At 37.7% G+C, this 16386-nt stretch overlaps 1 protein-coding gene across 1 annotated transcript in view; it reads right to left on the reverse strand.

Annotated features, from left to right (window-relative positions):
* Positions 1–3578: 3578 nt before the first annotated feature.
* The window catches only part of LOC145299251 (uncharacterized), a 121335-nt gene continuing 108527 nt past the window's right edge, over positions 3579–16386 (reverse strand). The window contains exon 23 of the mRNA XM_080144387.1: positions 3579–4224. Coding sequence (XP_080000513.1) covers positions 4196–4224 — 29 coding nt within the window. The 3' untranslated portion in view covers positions 3579–4195. The remainder of the gene's footprint in view (positions 4225–16386) is intronic.

A 16386-nucleotide genomic window follows, 5' to 3' on the forward strand; every position in this document is an offset into this window, starting at 1 on the left:
TTTAAATAGAAAACGATCTGAATTTTATTGTCCTCACATGAAAATGCTATCACACAAAATGTTTTCTACTACGTCTGTCTATCTAATCTAATATTCAAAGGTGTTTTCACTTTGTGATGACATTAGTAGCTGTCGCTTAAATTTCTCTTGCTTTTCGATGTTTTAAATTTTTATCGTTATGCACTGAATATTTGTTGATGAAACCTATAAACAAGCCTGTTCTTTATTTCATTCCAAACACTTTTCTTTTTTAGAGGATTTAAAAATTTTGCCCTTGAAAAAAATTATTTAAGTTCCTGTTTTGAAATTTTAAGATGCTTAAAATAGTTGCAGAGTAGACGTAGAAGGGGGACCATATGAAGAGAGAGAGAGAGAGAGAGAGAGAGAGAGAGAGAGAGAGAGAGAGATAGTAAGAGACATGTATATACCAGTACAAGATGGAACAATATAATTGTCATACTGTTATATTTATAGGTTTCATTATTATTATTCTTGTTGTTGGTGTTATTGTTCGTTGTTAGGAAGTCTTATTAAAAGTGTGAGTCTTAGAGAGTCTTATTAAGAGAGATGCTGCGTTCTGTGTTCGTGTTATGAAGAGATTCATATATATAAAATGTTCATACTTAGAAGTGTAGTGAGGAGACAGTGTTGAGACAGTCTTAGTGTTCACATTGTAGATATGAGATGTTGAGACATTGTGTATGTAAAGACATTTTAAAACACATGATATATAAGACATATAATGACAATTTCACTTTACCTTTTGGTAGAATTACAACACAAAGATGACGTTTATAAAAACACATGATGGGTTTATTTCTTCTTCGACCGGTCGTGGTTTTTTTAGTCAAGAATTCAAAGTTTTACATTCTATGTTTCAAAGGTGACCGTCTCGCTTCCAGACGTTCGACTCCCATCTCTTGACTCCAGACTGTCGTCTCTCGCCCTCAGACTCTCTCTCTCAGACTCCCTCTCAGACTCTCTCTGCTTAACTCTAAAGTTTCTAACTATATCGAGAACTTCCGATTTTCCATGACGTCATACACGTGTTAAAACATGTGTCTTCTTTCACGTGTTCTGGAAATGCGTGTCTAAAACTTTTTCCTTTGTTTACAAAAGGAATTTTAACCTATATTCCCAGTAACCTATATTTCCAATATGTTAAAAACATGTTTATTAAATTATCTTATAGTTGCATTCTTCAATTGAATTTCATAACCGAATTGACAAATGCACATTCTTTTCTTAAAACTATTTTATCTCAAAGCTAAACAATGGTTTGTTTTTACATTCCATTTGCTAATTCTCTCTCGTAATCTATTTCTAAACCTAAATTACGAGGTTCGAATTTCGTCTATTCTATTTCATTTTAATTTTAACTAAATCTCTCTATTTTTATACTTACATGAAAAGGGGACAGCCCTTATCATGTAACAATACTAGAAAAGACGACATGATTCCATTTCAGTTTGATGAAAACCGATTTTCTTTTTTGTGAGGCGATCAGGCTGGCTTTGGTGTTGTGGGAGGTCATGTTGGTGATGTTCTCGATGTATGACCAAATAAAGTAGCCCAGTGGGTTAAGATCGGGGGAGGAGGGGGTGCAGTGAAAGAAGGATACAAAGTTATAGCACTACTTCTGAAGCCAAGCCTTGGTCTCTTTGGATTTGTGGGCCAGCGGTGGGTCATGCTGCCACAGCAAGAGTTTGCCAGCGACCACCTGATTGCACCAAGGGATCACCACACTCTTCAGCACATCCAGGTACACTTTGCTGTTGACTTTCAAGCCAATTTTGAAGATGTGAGGTGGCATGATGTGACCCTCACTTGAAACCACACCAAAGACCATAACCGTGGCTGGAAATTTTGTTTTCATCACCCTGGGCACATCCCTGTTATTCATGGCAATCCAGCGATGCATTTTGAAAGTGCTGGAAATAGTTCTGTTGCCGTAACTTGGATCGACAGAGAACATTAGTTGTATAGCAGCGCATCTTCGATCTCGCTCATTGAACATTGTGTCACTTTCAGACATGACAGAAGGCTCCTATAGCTCTTGGGATTTTTCCACAACTGGTTAACCTGTACATTGTCTTCAACAAAAAAGAAAACTGTTTTTCATCAAACGGAAATGGAATCATGTCATCTTTTCTAGTGCAATAATTTTATCATTCTATCCTGTATTGCCACTTGAATATGATGAGTTACTAATTAAGATCATGTCTACATGGGGATTTGAGGCACAAGAAAACTGTTTGCATTACATTTAAACTTCTGCATGTCAGTTCAGTCAGAGAAGCACGAAACAGTTAGGGAATTCCAAAGACTAACAGTTTGTGGGAAGAAACTACTAGAGTAGCAGGCTAAAATAATATACAAGTTCACAGTTAAATAAGAAAATTTATTTTAGGAAAAGGAAAAAAAGAACCTTTTTATGTCATGGCATTTTGAAGCCAAATGCTTCTCATCAGAAAAAGGAGAAAAAGTGCTTAGAAATAAAATAGAGTTAAATATGTGTATATAGCAGTAGGATGTTGAACATGTAGGTGAAAAGAATATAGGATAAAAGGGGACATACCAGAGTTGGATAAAATAATGGGAAAACTTTGTGAATTTTACATCAATTCATAAATGTTTTAAACCTATAAAAATGTTTAAATGACTAAAATGTTCGTTTCATGTTTTCAGCAAGATACAAATCTTTTTAGTGTGGTTCCAGGAATGTCTCTAGGCTCTTGAGACGAAAAAACGTGCTGGTGCAAGACCTTTTCTGCCCCTCCCCACCTTTTCTAACACTGGTCATATCTAAATAATTCAGTTGCAATATATGTTATGAGTAACAAAGAATATGGTGCTGATTTAGAATTACATTTGATTGAAAAACAAAAATACATTAAAAAAATCTTAATTATGGACGAACTCATTACAGAGCAAAGATGTCATATTCCAAAAATCACATAAATTGATCAAGTAATTTTTTTTTATTCCAAAATTAAATTGTACGATTTTTAGCGATTAAAAAGTTTTGATTATTTTGAATACAAACAAAATCTCTGTCGTCGAATCGAATCGTTGCCTGTGAATTTTGGTAAAATATAAAGCAATATGGCCGCTTCTGACTTTTGCATGACTTTCTAATTTATTTGGAGTTTCTTAATTAAAATAACACTACTTGATCAATTTAAATGATTTTTGGAATATGACATCTCCGCTCTGTATGTATATCATAAAGATTTTTCTGTATTTTATTTTTAATCAAATGCAATTCTAAATAACATTCCTCATAACATATAATATATTGCAACTGAATTATTTAGATATGACCAATGTTGGAAAGGGGAGTGCAGAAAAAAGGTCTTGCACCAGCATATTTTTTCCTCAAGGCCCTGTAGATAATCCTGGGACCACACTAGAAAGACTCGTATAAAATCACCTGTCATCTAGCTTTTAAAAAGATGGAATTACCTGATTGTCGAAGACAAAATGCAAGCAAGGTCCACAGAGTTTTATAATTATATAGATATACGTACATATAAACACATATACATACTTATATAACTAATTAGCGACAAGTATTAAATTCAGCAGATTTTATTGCAAGGAAATATTTAAATGGATACAAAAATTTGAATAGACAATTTCTTAATTTTTGTTTTAATAAAATTGTTTTTGTTTTTTGTTTTTTTTACAAAATAATTGTAACAACAACAACAACATTAACAACAACAGCAACAACAACAACCGAGTTGTCCATTGAAATATTAGTATTTAAACAAAACTTAAATGAAATACTCTTTCATTGTAATCAAAGTATTGATTTTTGGAATCTCGAAGAATCTTTTTTTCCTTTCAAGTTGTACACAATTATAAATAAACAATAAGAGAACTGTAATCAAAGCTCATTTCCTTTATAAGAATTTTTTTCAAAATCTCAAATTCCTTTTAACCAAGAGTGACATGTGAGAAAATTAATATTTTACTTTGGTTTAAGAGCACCATTAAATCATTATATTTAACTTTGGCTGCCATACTATCATGGTTTGAGATAGTCACTCACTGTGGTATTCTAGGTGACTCGGTACTCAACATAGCCAAAGGTCACAAGGATCACATGCATTCTTACTAGCTGCTCCATCAATCGCTCCACGTCGATGCTATGTTCAAAGACCTACAAAACTGTGGTGTGGATTCAGCTTCAGGACCTTAGGTGGGAAGTCATTTCTGCTGGTAACATGAAGTCAAGAAAAAGAATTTGTCATAAACAATAACAATATTTATGTGTGAGAATAATAATCAAAAAGGAAATGTATATTCTTATTGGGAAAAAAAGACATTTTGAAGAATCTGACAGGTGCTATATGTTGGATATGAAAGTTGAAGTTTTCTGTAATTTTTTTTTTTTGTTCTTGAAAAGGAATTGTACCAGGGGATTACCACACTCTTCAACACATTCAGACTAGCTTTGGTGTTGACTTTCAAGCCGACTTCGAAGACGTGAGGTGGCATGATATAACCTCACTTGAAATCACACCAAAGACCATAACTGAGGCCCAAAACTTTGGGCACGTCCCTGTTATTCGTGGTAATCCAGTGATGCATTTTGAGAGTACTGGCAATGGTCCTGTTGTCATAACTTGGATTGGTAGAGAGCATGAGTTGTACAGTGGCGCATCTCCAATCTCATTCGTTGAACATTGTGCCACTTTCAGACATGATATTAGGCTCCTATCACTCTTGGAAAAAAACTTGCCATAAACAATAGCAATATTTATTGGAACACAGATGTGTAAGAAAAAAGAAAAAAGAAAATGTTCTTGTTGGGAAGAAAAGACATTTTGAAGAATCTGACAGGTGCTACATCTTGGTTATGTGATTTTTTTTTGTGCTTGAAAAGGGTGAAGTTAAAAAAGAATTCTTTTTAGTCTTTTGAACTTATCTGTGATCAGTCAACAACTCAGTCTTTTTCTCAGTCTGTCAGGCTTACCAATGCTCTTCAAGTGAATTCTCCAAGTGTTAATTCTTTTATTGAGAACTTTCAATTGCACCAAGGTTTTTTGATTCACTCATCTATAATATAAATCTCATCAGTCTGTTTAAATGTATGTATGTTTGTATATCTGCCTAAAACTTTCGCCAGAGGCGACGAATTTTCACGAAATCAGTATCGTCTTGAGGCTCGACCCTTCGGACGACAAGTATAAAAAAAATTGGCTAAAAACATTCATTCCTTCATCCTCAATTGGGCATTTTTCTACAAGGAGGGGTCGCTTTTTTTGCTGATACTTTCAAAAGTTATCCCCTCTTTTCGATTGACTAGCCTTAATTTAAATCTTTGCCACTTCCAGTTTGGCGATGGACGCAACAGCAAAGACATCACATTTTTTTCATTTTTTTTTCCTCCTTCCCTGTACGGGTTCAAGCCTGCCTACCTACTGCCACTTTTTTTTTTCTTCTTCTTTTTTTTTACTCAACACACACCTCCAAACACCCGGGCAATGCCGGGCACCCAGGCTAGTCTATTATAATTCACATTGCATTTTTCTGCCTTTTTTGATTGGATGAGCAATGAAAAATCTTTGTACCAAAAAGATGGGCCCCCAATATGGCGCTTAGTCTTGTTTAAGAATTAGAATCTTAATTAAAATTCTTCACACAATTACTCATTATGCCATATGGCTATTAAACTTCAACTCAAACCAAAAGTCTAGCTTCAAAATTACTTCTGAAGGGATACAGCATAAGAACTTACTGTATTTGTACTCGCTCAAAAAAAATACTCCAGACCTACTCAACTAGCAGCAAAATCTTACCTCTTCACTGTTTATTCATTTAAGTGGTATCCTGCCTGGAATATGCATCGACGGGTATGGCTCTCCATCTATCTCTTGCCCTCAAGTCATTCATGAATTCATTGTTGCTCATCATTTTTTATGTTGCCCAGGTGTCGTCCTCTACCTCTTTTACCCACAATCTTTTCTATTCTGCATTTTCTATAGACATGACCCATGAAACTCATTTATCTTTTTCGTACCGTTCTTATTAGAGACCTTTCTGTGTTTGCCATTTCTAGTACCTCTTTATTTGTTTTCTTTTCTGTCCAGGATATCTCCAAAATTCTCCTCAGGAACCAAGTTTCAGTTTCCCCTAGTCTCTTCCTTGTACTGTTCATGATTGTCCAATACTCACGACCGTGTAAAAGAACAGACCAAACATACGTTCGGAGTATTTTGAATTTGGTGTATATTTTAATGTTTCCTCTTCACTGTAAAGGTCTTTAAATAGAGAAACAATTTCTAAAATGTAACCAAGCTCGATCCATTCAAATATTATAATGGTAATGTGTAGTCACAGCAACTTAGAAAAAAATGACAGCTGATTTTTTAGAATGCATCCAACAAACCATGTAAATGATGTTTAGCACAATCTCATGCAGACTGAAGAAATAACAATATTTCAGTTTGTCATGAAGATGTCTGACAATTTCGAAAATGATTTACTGGATTACAAAGCGTTGGTTAATAGCCAATTCTATAATTTATCATGTACACTGAACCATTATTCGCAGTCAATTGATGGTTAGAGGTGGAAATATTCAAAAGATGGATTTCGTCGTTTTATACGAAAAAACTGTTTTGGAGCAAAAGCAAATTTTCCTTGAATAATTATCTTTTTTTTTTTTTTTTTTTTTTTTTTTTTTACATGGGGGTCACCTGAAGGCCACTCAGGGATAAGGGTTATTGCGTGTACAGTAGTCAATGAGATAGTATTGTAGTAATCATTAGTATTGGGGGTTTTGATAGAGTGTCTTACTTAAGGGGCGGTTTGTCAGGAGTTTATGTTGGACTTGAAGACGTACAAGTTGTAGTCAGGTGGGAAACAGGCAAGCGGCAGAGAGTTCCACTTGCGTGCAGTTCTAAGAAAGAAGCTTTGCTCATGGAATCTACGTTTGGATTTAGGCACAAATAAAGAGTGAGGAAAATTATTGACAGTAGTTTCAGCCAGACAGGTGTTTCTCGTGAAAGATTGGCGAGAGGGGACGAAGGATTGGAGCTCAGACGAGCACCTGCCATGGAAATAGCGATAAAACAAAGACAGGCTTGCAATGTCTCTTCTGTGGGAGAAAGGTTGCAGGGAAGAGAAAAGGGCATCCCCCACTAAACCACGAAGTCTATTTTGTACTCTGTCAAGGCAGGATAGGCTGTTATTAGCAGCTCCTGCCCAGATATGGCAGCATACTCCATCCTTGGACATACTTGGCTTTTATAAAGATAGAGAATTGCATCAGTAGTGAGATATCTTCTGGAGCAGTAGGAGGATCCCACCATAATTTACATGTGGAGTAAGGATTTCTTTCAATTTCAGTTTTTACATAAAACTCAAACACCGCAGTTATTTTCTTTCTAGGCTGCTGTGTCTACATATTGCCTTTTTGGGTTTGTGTTCCTAAAGGTAAGGGAAACATTTATTTTCTCACATGCCCCTGTTGTACAAAAGAACTAAATCTTGATCTTAAAATGAGTCTTACATATAAAAAAATGTAAATCGAAGCAATTTTGTTTTAATCTCTAAAAAAAAAGCAGTTTGATTGAAGTAAATTTTTTCATAGGAAAGCCTGTTTTTGTTAACTAATATTTGTCAGTTTTGCTGGGTCACCATCATATTTTGTTTACCGTCCATTTTACTTGCTGACATTGGAGAGCTTTAAAAAATTAACTTCCAAACAGACCTTTCTCTGATCAGGTTATCATTTATCCCTCTTCTCCTTGGGTTCATTTTTATCACTTTCTCTCGTATAATGTGAACATTTCCCTGTCGAGCCATAATCAAGTTATACTTAATTTCCACCCTCAAAAATTATTATGCTGTTGTCCTAATGATTACCATACACTCACTAATCCTTATCCTCGAGCAGTCTCCAGGCCTTGATAAGGGGTGATTCATTTATAAAAGAAATAAGTGAAGTATGCATGGCCCCCCCCCGTTAGTGCATAATGAATGAGGCATAAAAAAATGACTAAGTTCAGCATTTGCCCCCCCCACCACCACCATTTAGTCCCAAAAGTCTCCAGGGAGACATCAAAACCTGGTGATAATGAACAAACGGTGCAATTTTAGGCCTTAACATATGTAAATTTGAATTTTGCACCATGCAAAAAAGAAATGACCGAGTCCATCATTTACCTCCCCCTCCATTTAGCCCCCAAATCCCCAAGGCCTTAACATATTTAAATTTGAGTTCAGCACCATGCAAAACTGCTAAATAGACATACACAGAAAATTTTGGACAAATATGGTAAAATAGTTCCCAAAATGGAGTGTTTTTATTAGCCTTAAAAGAGCTTCCTGGAGCACACCTAAGAGTTATCACGAAATATAGACAAACAAAATTATATAGAAATCAGTTAGTTACAACTTTTAAAAAAGTTTTATAAAAATCCAAGGTATCAATTTTTTTTAATAAGCACAAAAGTGTCAATTTTAGCCATTTTAACCGGAAGGGCACCCCTAGGGGGGGCAATCAGAGTTTTGCCGGAAAATCCATTCAGTTGCTTTTTTTACTCATATCATGTGAAATGTTTGGGCAAAATTTTTTTAAATTCCAAGAAATGGCTATTGAGAAAAGTGCGAACAGACAAACGGACGAATACCCACCTTTTGTTGGGGGGACCAAAAAGAAAAGTTCATTGAACTTACTCCATCCACTCCTAATTCTTATAATAAGATTAACACCTGCACCACCCTGTGCTCCTGTGTTTATCTTTTCACTTTAAAGTTTTCGAGGCCGTTTACATTTCCTGTTGACAAAACTTTGTTGCGTAACAAAAGGAAGTGGTTAATTCAGCGTCAGTTTTTTTTTAATATTTCAAAACGTAGTTAAATTTTTCTACCGTTGTTAGCCTACACAAGACATCATAAGGAAGAAAACATACAATTTGCTTTTTGGACTGAAAAAAAAAAAAAAAGATGTTCTTCTTGTTTTATTTACATAGTAAAGAAGAAAAACATTAACAATTCATTCATAAAATAGTGAAGAGGCTGCAACATACAACCACCTGTTTCTACAGGGTGACCCCCCCCAAAAAAAAAACAGGCCCCAACTCTAATTAGGTACTGTTTCTTAGTGTTTTTTCCGAATAAAATGAAACTTTGGTCATAACTAGTTTATTATATTAAAATCATCACATCAAAACACTAGGGTCTTTGGCCTTTTTCTCTCCGTTCTACAACATGTTACATTAACCTTCTTGGCCTTCGGGACAAGATCAAAGTGTAGTATCTGTTCCGGCAGATACTGCAAGCTATGACTAGCTATGACTAGCTATGACTAGCAAAGACCAGATATGGGGGCAACCCCACATGCCTGACCTTTAACCAGCTCCCATTTCCCACCTCTCGGGAGCTGGTCCCCTTTTTCCCTTCCCCCTCCCTTCACTCCTCACATTAAAAATCGGCCTTGTGCCTAATTTGCTCGGTGGGGGAGCAAATAAATACCATCTGTTCCGGCAGATGCTGCACTTAAGATAATTCGTACCAGTCAATGGAGGGGAAACCCTCTATACTGGGACAATTATTATTTTTGGTAACCAGAGTGCCCCCTTTTTGCCTACTTTTAGGGGAGCTGGTTTTTACCTCACATTAAAAACGGCCTTGTGCCTAATTTGCTCAGTGGGGGAGCAAATAAATACCATCTGTTCCGGCAGATACTGCAAGCTATGACTAGCTATGACTAGCAAAGACCAGATGTGGGGGCAACCCCACATGCCTGACCATTAACCAGCTCCCATTTCCCACCTCTTGGGAGCTGGTCCCCTTTTTCCCTTCCCCCTCCCTTCACTCCTCACATTAAAAATCGGCCTTGTGCCTAATTTGCTCGGTGGGGGAGCAAATAAATACCATCTGTTCCGGCAGATACTACAAGCTATGACTAGCTAGGACTAGCTATGACTAGCAAAGACCAGATGTGGGGGCAACCCCACATGCCTGACCTTTAACCAGCTCCCATTTCCCACCTCTCGGGAGCTGGTCCCCTTTTCCCCTTCCCCCTCCCTTCACTCCTCACATTAAAAATCGGCCTTGTGCCTAATTTGCTCGGTGGGGGAGCAAATAAATACCATCTGTTCCGGCAGATGCTGCACTTAAGATAATTTGTACCAGTCAATGGAGGGGAAACCCTCTATACTGGGACAATTATTATTTTTGGTAACCAGAGTGCCCCCTTTTTGCCTACTTTTAGGGGAGCTGGTTTTTACCTCACATTAAAAACGGCCTTGTGCCTAATTTGCTCAGTGGGGGAGCAAATAAATACCATCTGTTCCGGCAGATACTGCAAGCTATGACTAGCTATGACTAGCAAAGACCAGATGTGGGGGCAACCCCACATGCCTGACCTTTAACCAGCTCCCATTTCCCACCTCTCGGGAGCTGGTCCCCTTTTTCCCTTCCCCCTCCCTTCACTCCTCACAATAAAAATTGGCCTTGTGCCTAATTTGCTCGGTGGGGGAGCAAATAAATACCATCTGTTCCGGCAGATACTGCAAGCTATAACTAGCTATGACTAGCAAAGACCAGATGTGGGGGCAACCCCACATGCCTGACCATTAACCAGCTCCCATTTCCCACCTCTTGGGAGCTGGTCCCCTTTTTCCCTTCCCCCTCCCTTCACTCCTCACATTAAAAATCGGCCTTGTGCCTAATTTGCTCGGTGGGGGAGCAAATAAATACCATCTGTTCCGGCAGATACTACAAGCTATGACTAGCTAGGACTAGCTATGACTAGCAAAGACCAGATGTGGGGGCAACCCCACATGCCTGACCTTTAACCAGCTCCCATTTCCCACCTCTCGGGAGCTGGTCCCCTTTTCCCCTTCCCCCTCCCTTCACTCCTCACATTAAAAATCGGCCTTGTGCCTAATTTGCTCGGTGGGGGAGCAAATAAATACCATCTGTTCCGGCAGATGCTGCACTTAAGATAATTTGTACCAGTCAATGGAGGGGAAACCCTCTATACTGGGACAATTATTATTTTTGGTAACCAGAGTGCCCCCTTTTTGCCTACTTTTAGGGGAGCTGGTTTTTACCTCACATTAAAAACGGCCTTGTGCCTAATTTGCTCAGTGGGGGAGCAAATAAATACCATCTGTTCCGGCAGATACTGCAAGCTATGACTAGCTATGACTAGCAAAGACCAGATGTGGGGGCAACCCCACATGCCTGACCTTTAACCAGCTCCCATTTCCCACCTCTCGGGAGCTGGTCCCCTTTTTCCCTTCCCCCTCCCTTCACTCCTCACAATAAAAATTGGCCTTGTGCCTAATTTGCTCGGTGGGGGAGCAAATAAATACCATCTGTTCCGGCAGATACTGCAAGCAAAGACCATATGTGGGGGCGACCCCACATATAAGACCTTGGTCAATGTAGGGGTAACCCTTCATACCAATTGTCACTATCCAGCTCCCCTACTCCCCGGGGAGTTGGTCCCCATTTCCCCTTCACTCCTCACATTAAAAATCGGCCTTGTGCCTAATTTGCTCGGTGGGGGAGCAAATAAATACCATCTGTTCCGGCAGATACTGCAAGCTATGACTAGCAAAGACCAGATGTGGGGGCAACCCCACATGCCTGACCTTTAACCAGCTCCTATTTCCCACCTCTCGGGAGCTGGTCCCCTTTTTCCCTTCCCCCTCCCTTCACTCCTCACATTAAAAATCGGCCTTGTGCCTAATTTGCTCGGTGGGGGAGCAAATAAATACCATCTGTTCCGGCAGATGCTGCAAGCTATGACTAGCTATGACTAGCAAAGACCAGATGTGGGGGCAACCCCACATGCCTGACCATTAACCAGCTCCCATTTCCCACCTCTCGGGAGCTGGTCCCCTTTTTCCCTTCCCCCTCCCTTCACTCCCCACATTAAAAATTGGCCTTGTGCCTAATTTGCTCGGTGGGGGAGCAAATAAATACCATCTGTTCCGGCAGATACTGCAAGCTATGACTAGCTATGACTAGCAAAGACCAGATGTGGGGGCAACCCCACATACCTGACCTTTAACCAGCTCCCATTTCCCACCTCTCGGGAGCTGGTCCCCTTTTCCCCTTCCCCCTCCCTTCACTCCTCACATTAAAAATTGGCCTTGTGCCTAATTTGCTCGGTGGGGGAGAAAATAAATACCATCTGTCTTCAGATGCTGCACTTCCATTTCTTGTTCTCTTTCGGTGGAGGAGAAATCCTTCACGACTGAGACAATTTTTATTTTTGTACCTTTTCTCCACGTTAAAAAACGACCCTGGTGTCTAACTCTGTCCCGTGGGGAGGCATAGTAAATAGGTACAGCATATGTTCTAGATGGCCTCCATTTAGCTTTTGTTTTTTTGGGAGTCACTCTGTATTTAAATGAGGATTCAATTTTTCTGTCATTGTTAGTATACATGAGACACCATAAGACTATTATCCTCATCTTTCTTAGTTGTTGTTTCACAACATTTCGGCCAACTATTCCTCTGACCTTCATCAGGTGGTAACCGCGACGGATAGGAACTCTGAATCTCCTAACTGCATTCTCAGCAATCACTCCCATCCGTAGTTGTTGTCGTCTCACCACGTTTTGGCCAAGTAAGCCTCTGGTCGGCTTTGGGTAGGATTGAAACCGCTATCTTCAGACAATTATCACCTGGAACCGTAAATATTCAATGTCTATCAACTGCGCCACTGGCCCCGAAGGGCGATCAAGGTTGGATTTTTTGGTTTTATAAATCCATGTTTATTTATTATCTGATCTTCCATAGTCGGGTCCGTGCCAAATGGTATATATATTATTTTTATTGGAATTCATTATTGAGATGAATATTATTTATTAATTTATTTTTGGGAGACAATTTACTCAAATGAACGCCTGGCTTTTCTTGAATATTTTGAATTCTTGACTTAATAATAACTACAATACATACAATTTTAATTTATGTTATCGTAAGGAAAATGATTTAGTTTGTTTTGTTTTATGGCATACCAACCCTTTTAGGATTATTTAATGTCATATCTCGTCATTTTGAAAAAAGTTTTATACTTCAAGTTCTTTATATCTTCAAATATTTATTCATGATGTTTGGTTTGGTTGTTTTGGCTTTTGTAGAACATGGTTGAGTTTTGCAAATGGAAAGAAAACATCAATATTTGGCACATTTTAGGTCAGGAAGCCAGTATCATCACACACGTATGAGAAATATGGACAGATCTTAATTAACTCCTCATTTTTTCTATAGAGATGAAACTGCAAAAATCAGACGAGGGTATTTATCTGCTGGAGTTGACAATCTTATCAATGTTAATCTTGTATGCAGAAAAAGAAAAGAATGAAAGAAGACGTGTGGAACTCATCAACACTTGTGAGGAACAGAAATGAACAGCAAGTTACAGTCTTTAGGTTGAAATGAGCGGATATGTCAATAGAAAGTTTATGCAACTATCAAAGCATGAGACAGAATCCATGCAGAGTGAAGTTAAGCAACTGAATTACAAAGTACAGAAAGTAGCAAAAAGGTATCGTTGTTTATTTGTCTAAAGAGAGACGTTGCTACCTGGCTTAAAAACACTGAATGAGTTCCCTTATTCTTCAAGTGAATTCTCCAAGTGTTAATTCTTTTATTGAGAACTTTCAATTGCATTAATGTTTTTTGATTCACTCATCTATAATATAAATCTCATCAGTCTGTATGTATGTATGTATGTATGTATGTTTGTATATCTGCCTAAAATTTTCGCCAGAGGTGACGAATTTTCACGAAATCAGTATCGTCTTGAGGCTCGACCCTTCGGACGACAAATATCAAAAAATTGGCTAAAAACATTAATTCCTTCATCCTCAACTAAGTATTTTTCTACAAGGAGGGGTTGCTTTTTTTGCCGATATTTTCAAGAGAGACGTTGCTACCTGGCTTAAAAATACTGAATGAGTTCCCTTATTCTATTATATAAAGAACTAGTTTGGAGGTGTATGTTGAGCAAAAACGAAAAAAAAAAAACAAGTGGTAGTAGGCAGGCAGGCAGGCTCAAACCCGTTCCATGAAGGAGGAAAAGAATGTAGAAAAAAAATTTGTTAATTAACTTTTGCCCGGGTGAAGGATATTGGCACAAAGACAAAATAAAAAAGTTTTTTCAAAAGATAGCGAGAGAGAGGTGAGATCAAACTCGAAAACATACACTAACCGTTACGCCAAAGAGAATAGTAAATTCATTGAGTTGGAAATTAAGTTAAGAATCATAGGAGTCGACGCAGAAATGAAAGTGGCTTTTAAACCTGGCTTGGGGCCAGTTAAGCTTTCCACTTTCTGTTGTGGTATTTATTTGCTTTTCCACAAGGTCGTTTATAATGTGGGGGAAAACCAGCTCCCCAAAAAACGAGGAACTTCAGCAGTGTCCAAATAAATAGCAATTGTCTGATATAAAGGGTTTCCCCCCACATTGATCATCTTAACTTAGAAGGCCAGGCATTGCCGTTTGCTTTGATTAGTTTTGCTTTATTTATATGAAAAAGACAAACAAACACTCAAAAGGATGGGACAGTGGGAATTTTTTAAAAGTCGATCAAAATAAAGATAGAGACGATGTCCATTTACAAATCAGAGATATTATAATCTAGGAAGTATAAGGAAAGTTCTCCAAAAAGTAACCTTGTTGAGAAGCCCGGTAAAAGAAGCCTTTCATGGAGATGCAAAAACGCTTGCGGCTATTTTGCCTTTTATATATATATATATATACATGGCAATTGTCTGAATGTTTGTATGTCCACCAAAAATTTAAAAAATACTCAACAAACCCCTGCAAAGTTTTTTTTTAATCAGCATAACACTGAGAAAATATTATCTAAATTTTAGAAAAAATTATTCATTTTTTTGAAGGTCAAATGACCATTTGTTTGAATGTTGTTAAGAGTTAAACATAATGTTTAATATTTATATTTATACAAGACAGGAAATGAGTCAGCATTTTTCTAAAGTGAAAGCAGTTAATGTCAGGTTTAAATGATCGTTTCTTAAGTGTTCTCATTTCTTTCAAAGAAATTTACTTTTACTAGTGTTCTGGAGTCATTCTTATTTTTATTTGGTGCTTTTAGAAGAGTTCTGAAGGCTTCCTCAGATTTATTTTTCACTCCTCATGTAAAAAACACATTTCTCATCTGGGGATGCAGGAGAAACTACAAAACACCTAAGTTGATATTTTCTTGGTCAGCATTGCCCTAGATGAATAATGTATAAAATTTAGAATAAAATATTTATTCTTTGACACTAAACTGGCACAGATTTTGTGAATGGGGGGTGGGGAGGTCTGCTTTCCAGCCATTTGGTGTACTAACTAAAACAAAATAATTTTTTTCTCATGAGTAATTTCCCTTATGGCGACTCGTTTCTCAATTAATTTATAAAAGTGTGTACATATGTCCAGAGAGAAGAATAGGATTGGCAGAGAAAAAAAGAGGGGGGAGGAAACCGAGTAAGAGAGAAAGTTATAGAAATATGGTATACTTTTGCCCCAGCCAACATTGAGTAGTCTTGCTAGTCTGAAATAAAAAAAATATTTGAAAGCAGCAAAGCTTCACAACTACACCATGCAAGCAATAATCCAGCAAGCACAAACACTTGTTATGTAATGGGGCCCTACATTAGCAGACTAGTAGTTTTAACTAGAATATAAATTTAGAAATGGGCTCCATTTAAGTTTGAGGAGTCATTGAGTTCAAAACCTGTCATGAACACTGCCGCAGGTGGCTGGTGTGATACGAAGGGGATTATGGGATCATGTCAAAAAGTTAACAAGTACAGACACCTGCAGCAGACCCCTAATTCATGAGGAAAAAAATTTGGTGACAGTTTGATGAGATCATGTTTCTGAAGTGAGATTTGAAAAAAGTGTTTTTCAGAGTTTGTTCTTGGAAGAGAGATAAACAAACATGTGTTTTAAGATGTAGCCACCAAATTTCAAGATCCTCCCCAAGATGAAGGGCTAACAAAGCGCATTTCCAAACTGCTGTGTTGAAGCTCAGTAAACTCAACAGTATCAAAAAAACAGAATGATTCAATATTTCCATTATTGTGTGTTGTGAAAAAGATTCCTTTGCAACCACAAGTCAATTTGAGGAACAAACAGCTACAAAGGGTCGAAGTGAGACAGCAAACTAAGGTATGTCACACCACACATATTTATAATGAATATTTTTGTTGATATGAAATTATATACAGTTGCTTGAATGAATGTTGTAACACCAGCCTTGTATAACTACATTTGTTGTAAAGTCCATTATCGAAATGTTGCATCCCTATGTCTGTTTTACAAGTATTTTAATGGTGAAGGCTCCGACAAACTACAAGCCTTGCAGCCCCTCAACGTAAATACCTCCG

This window comes from Euprymna scolopes, chromosome 2 (genome assembly GCF_053919585.1).
Source record: "Euprymna scolopes isolate OS-2025 chromosome 2, ASM5391958v1, whole genome shotgun sequence".
Classification (NCBI taxonomy): Eukaryota; Metazoa; Mollusca; class Cephalopoda; order Sepiida; family Sepiolidae; genus Euprymna; species Euprymna scolopes.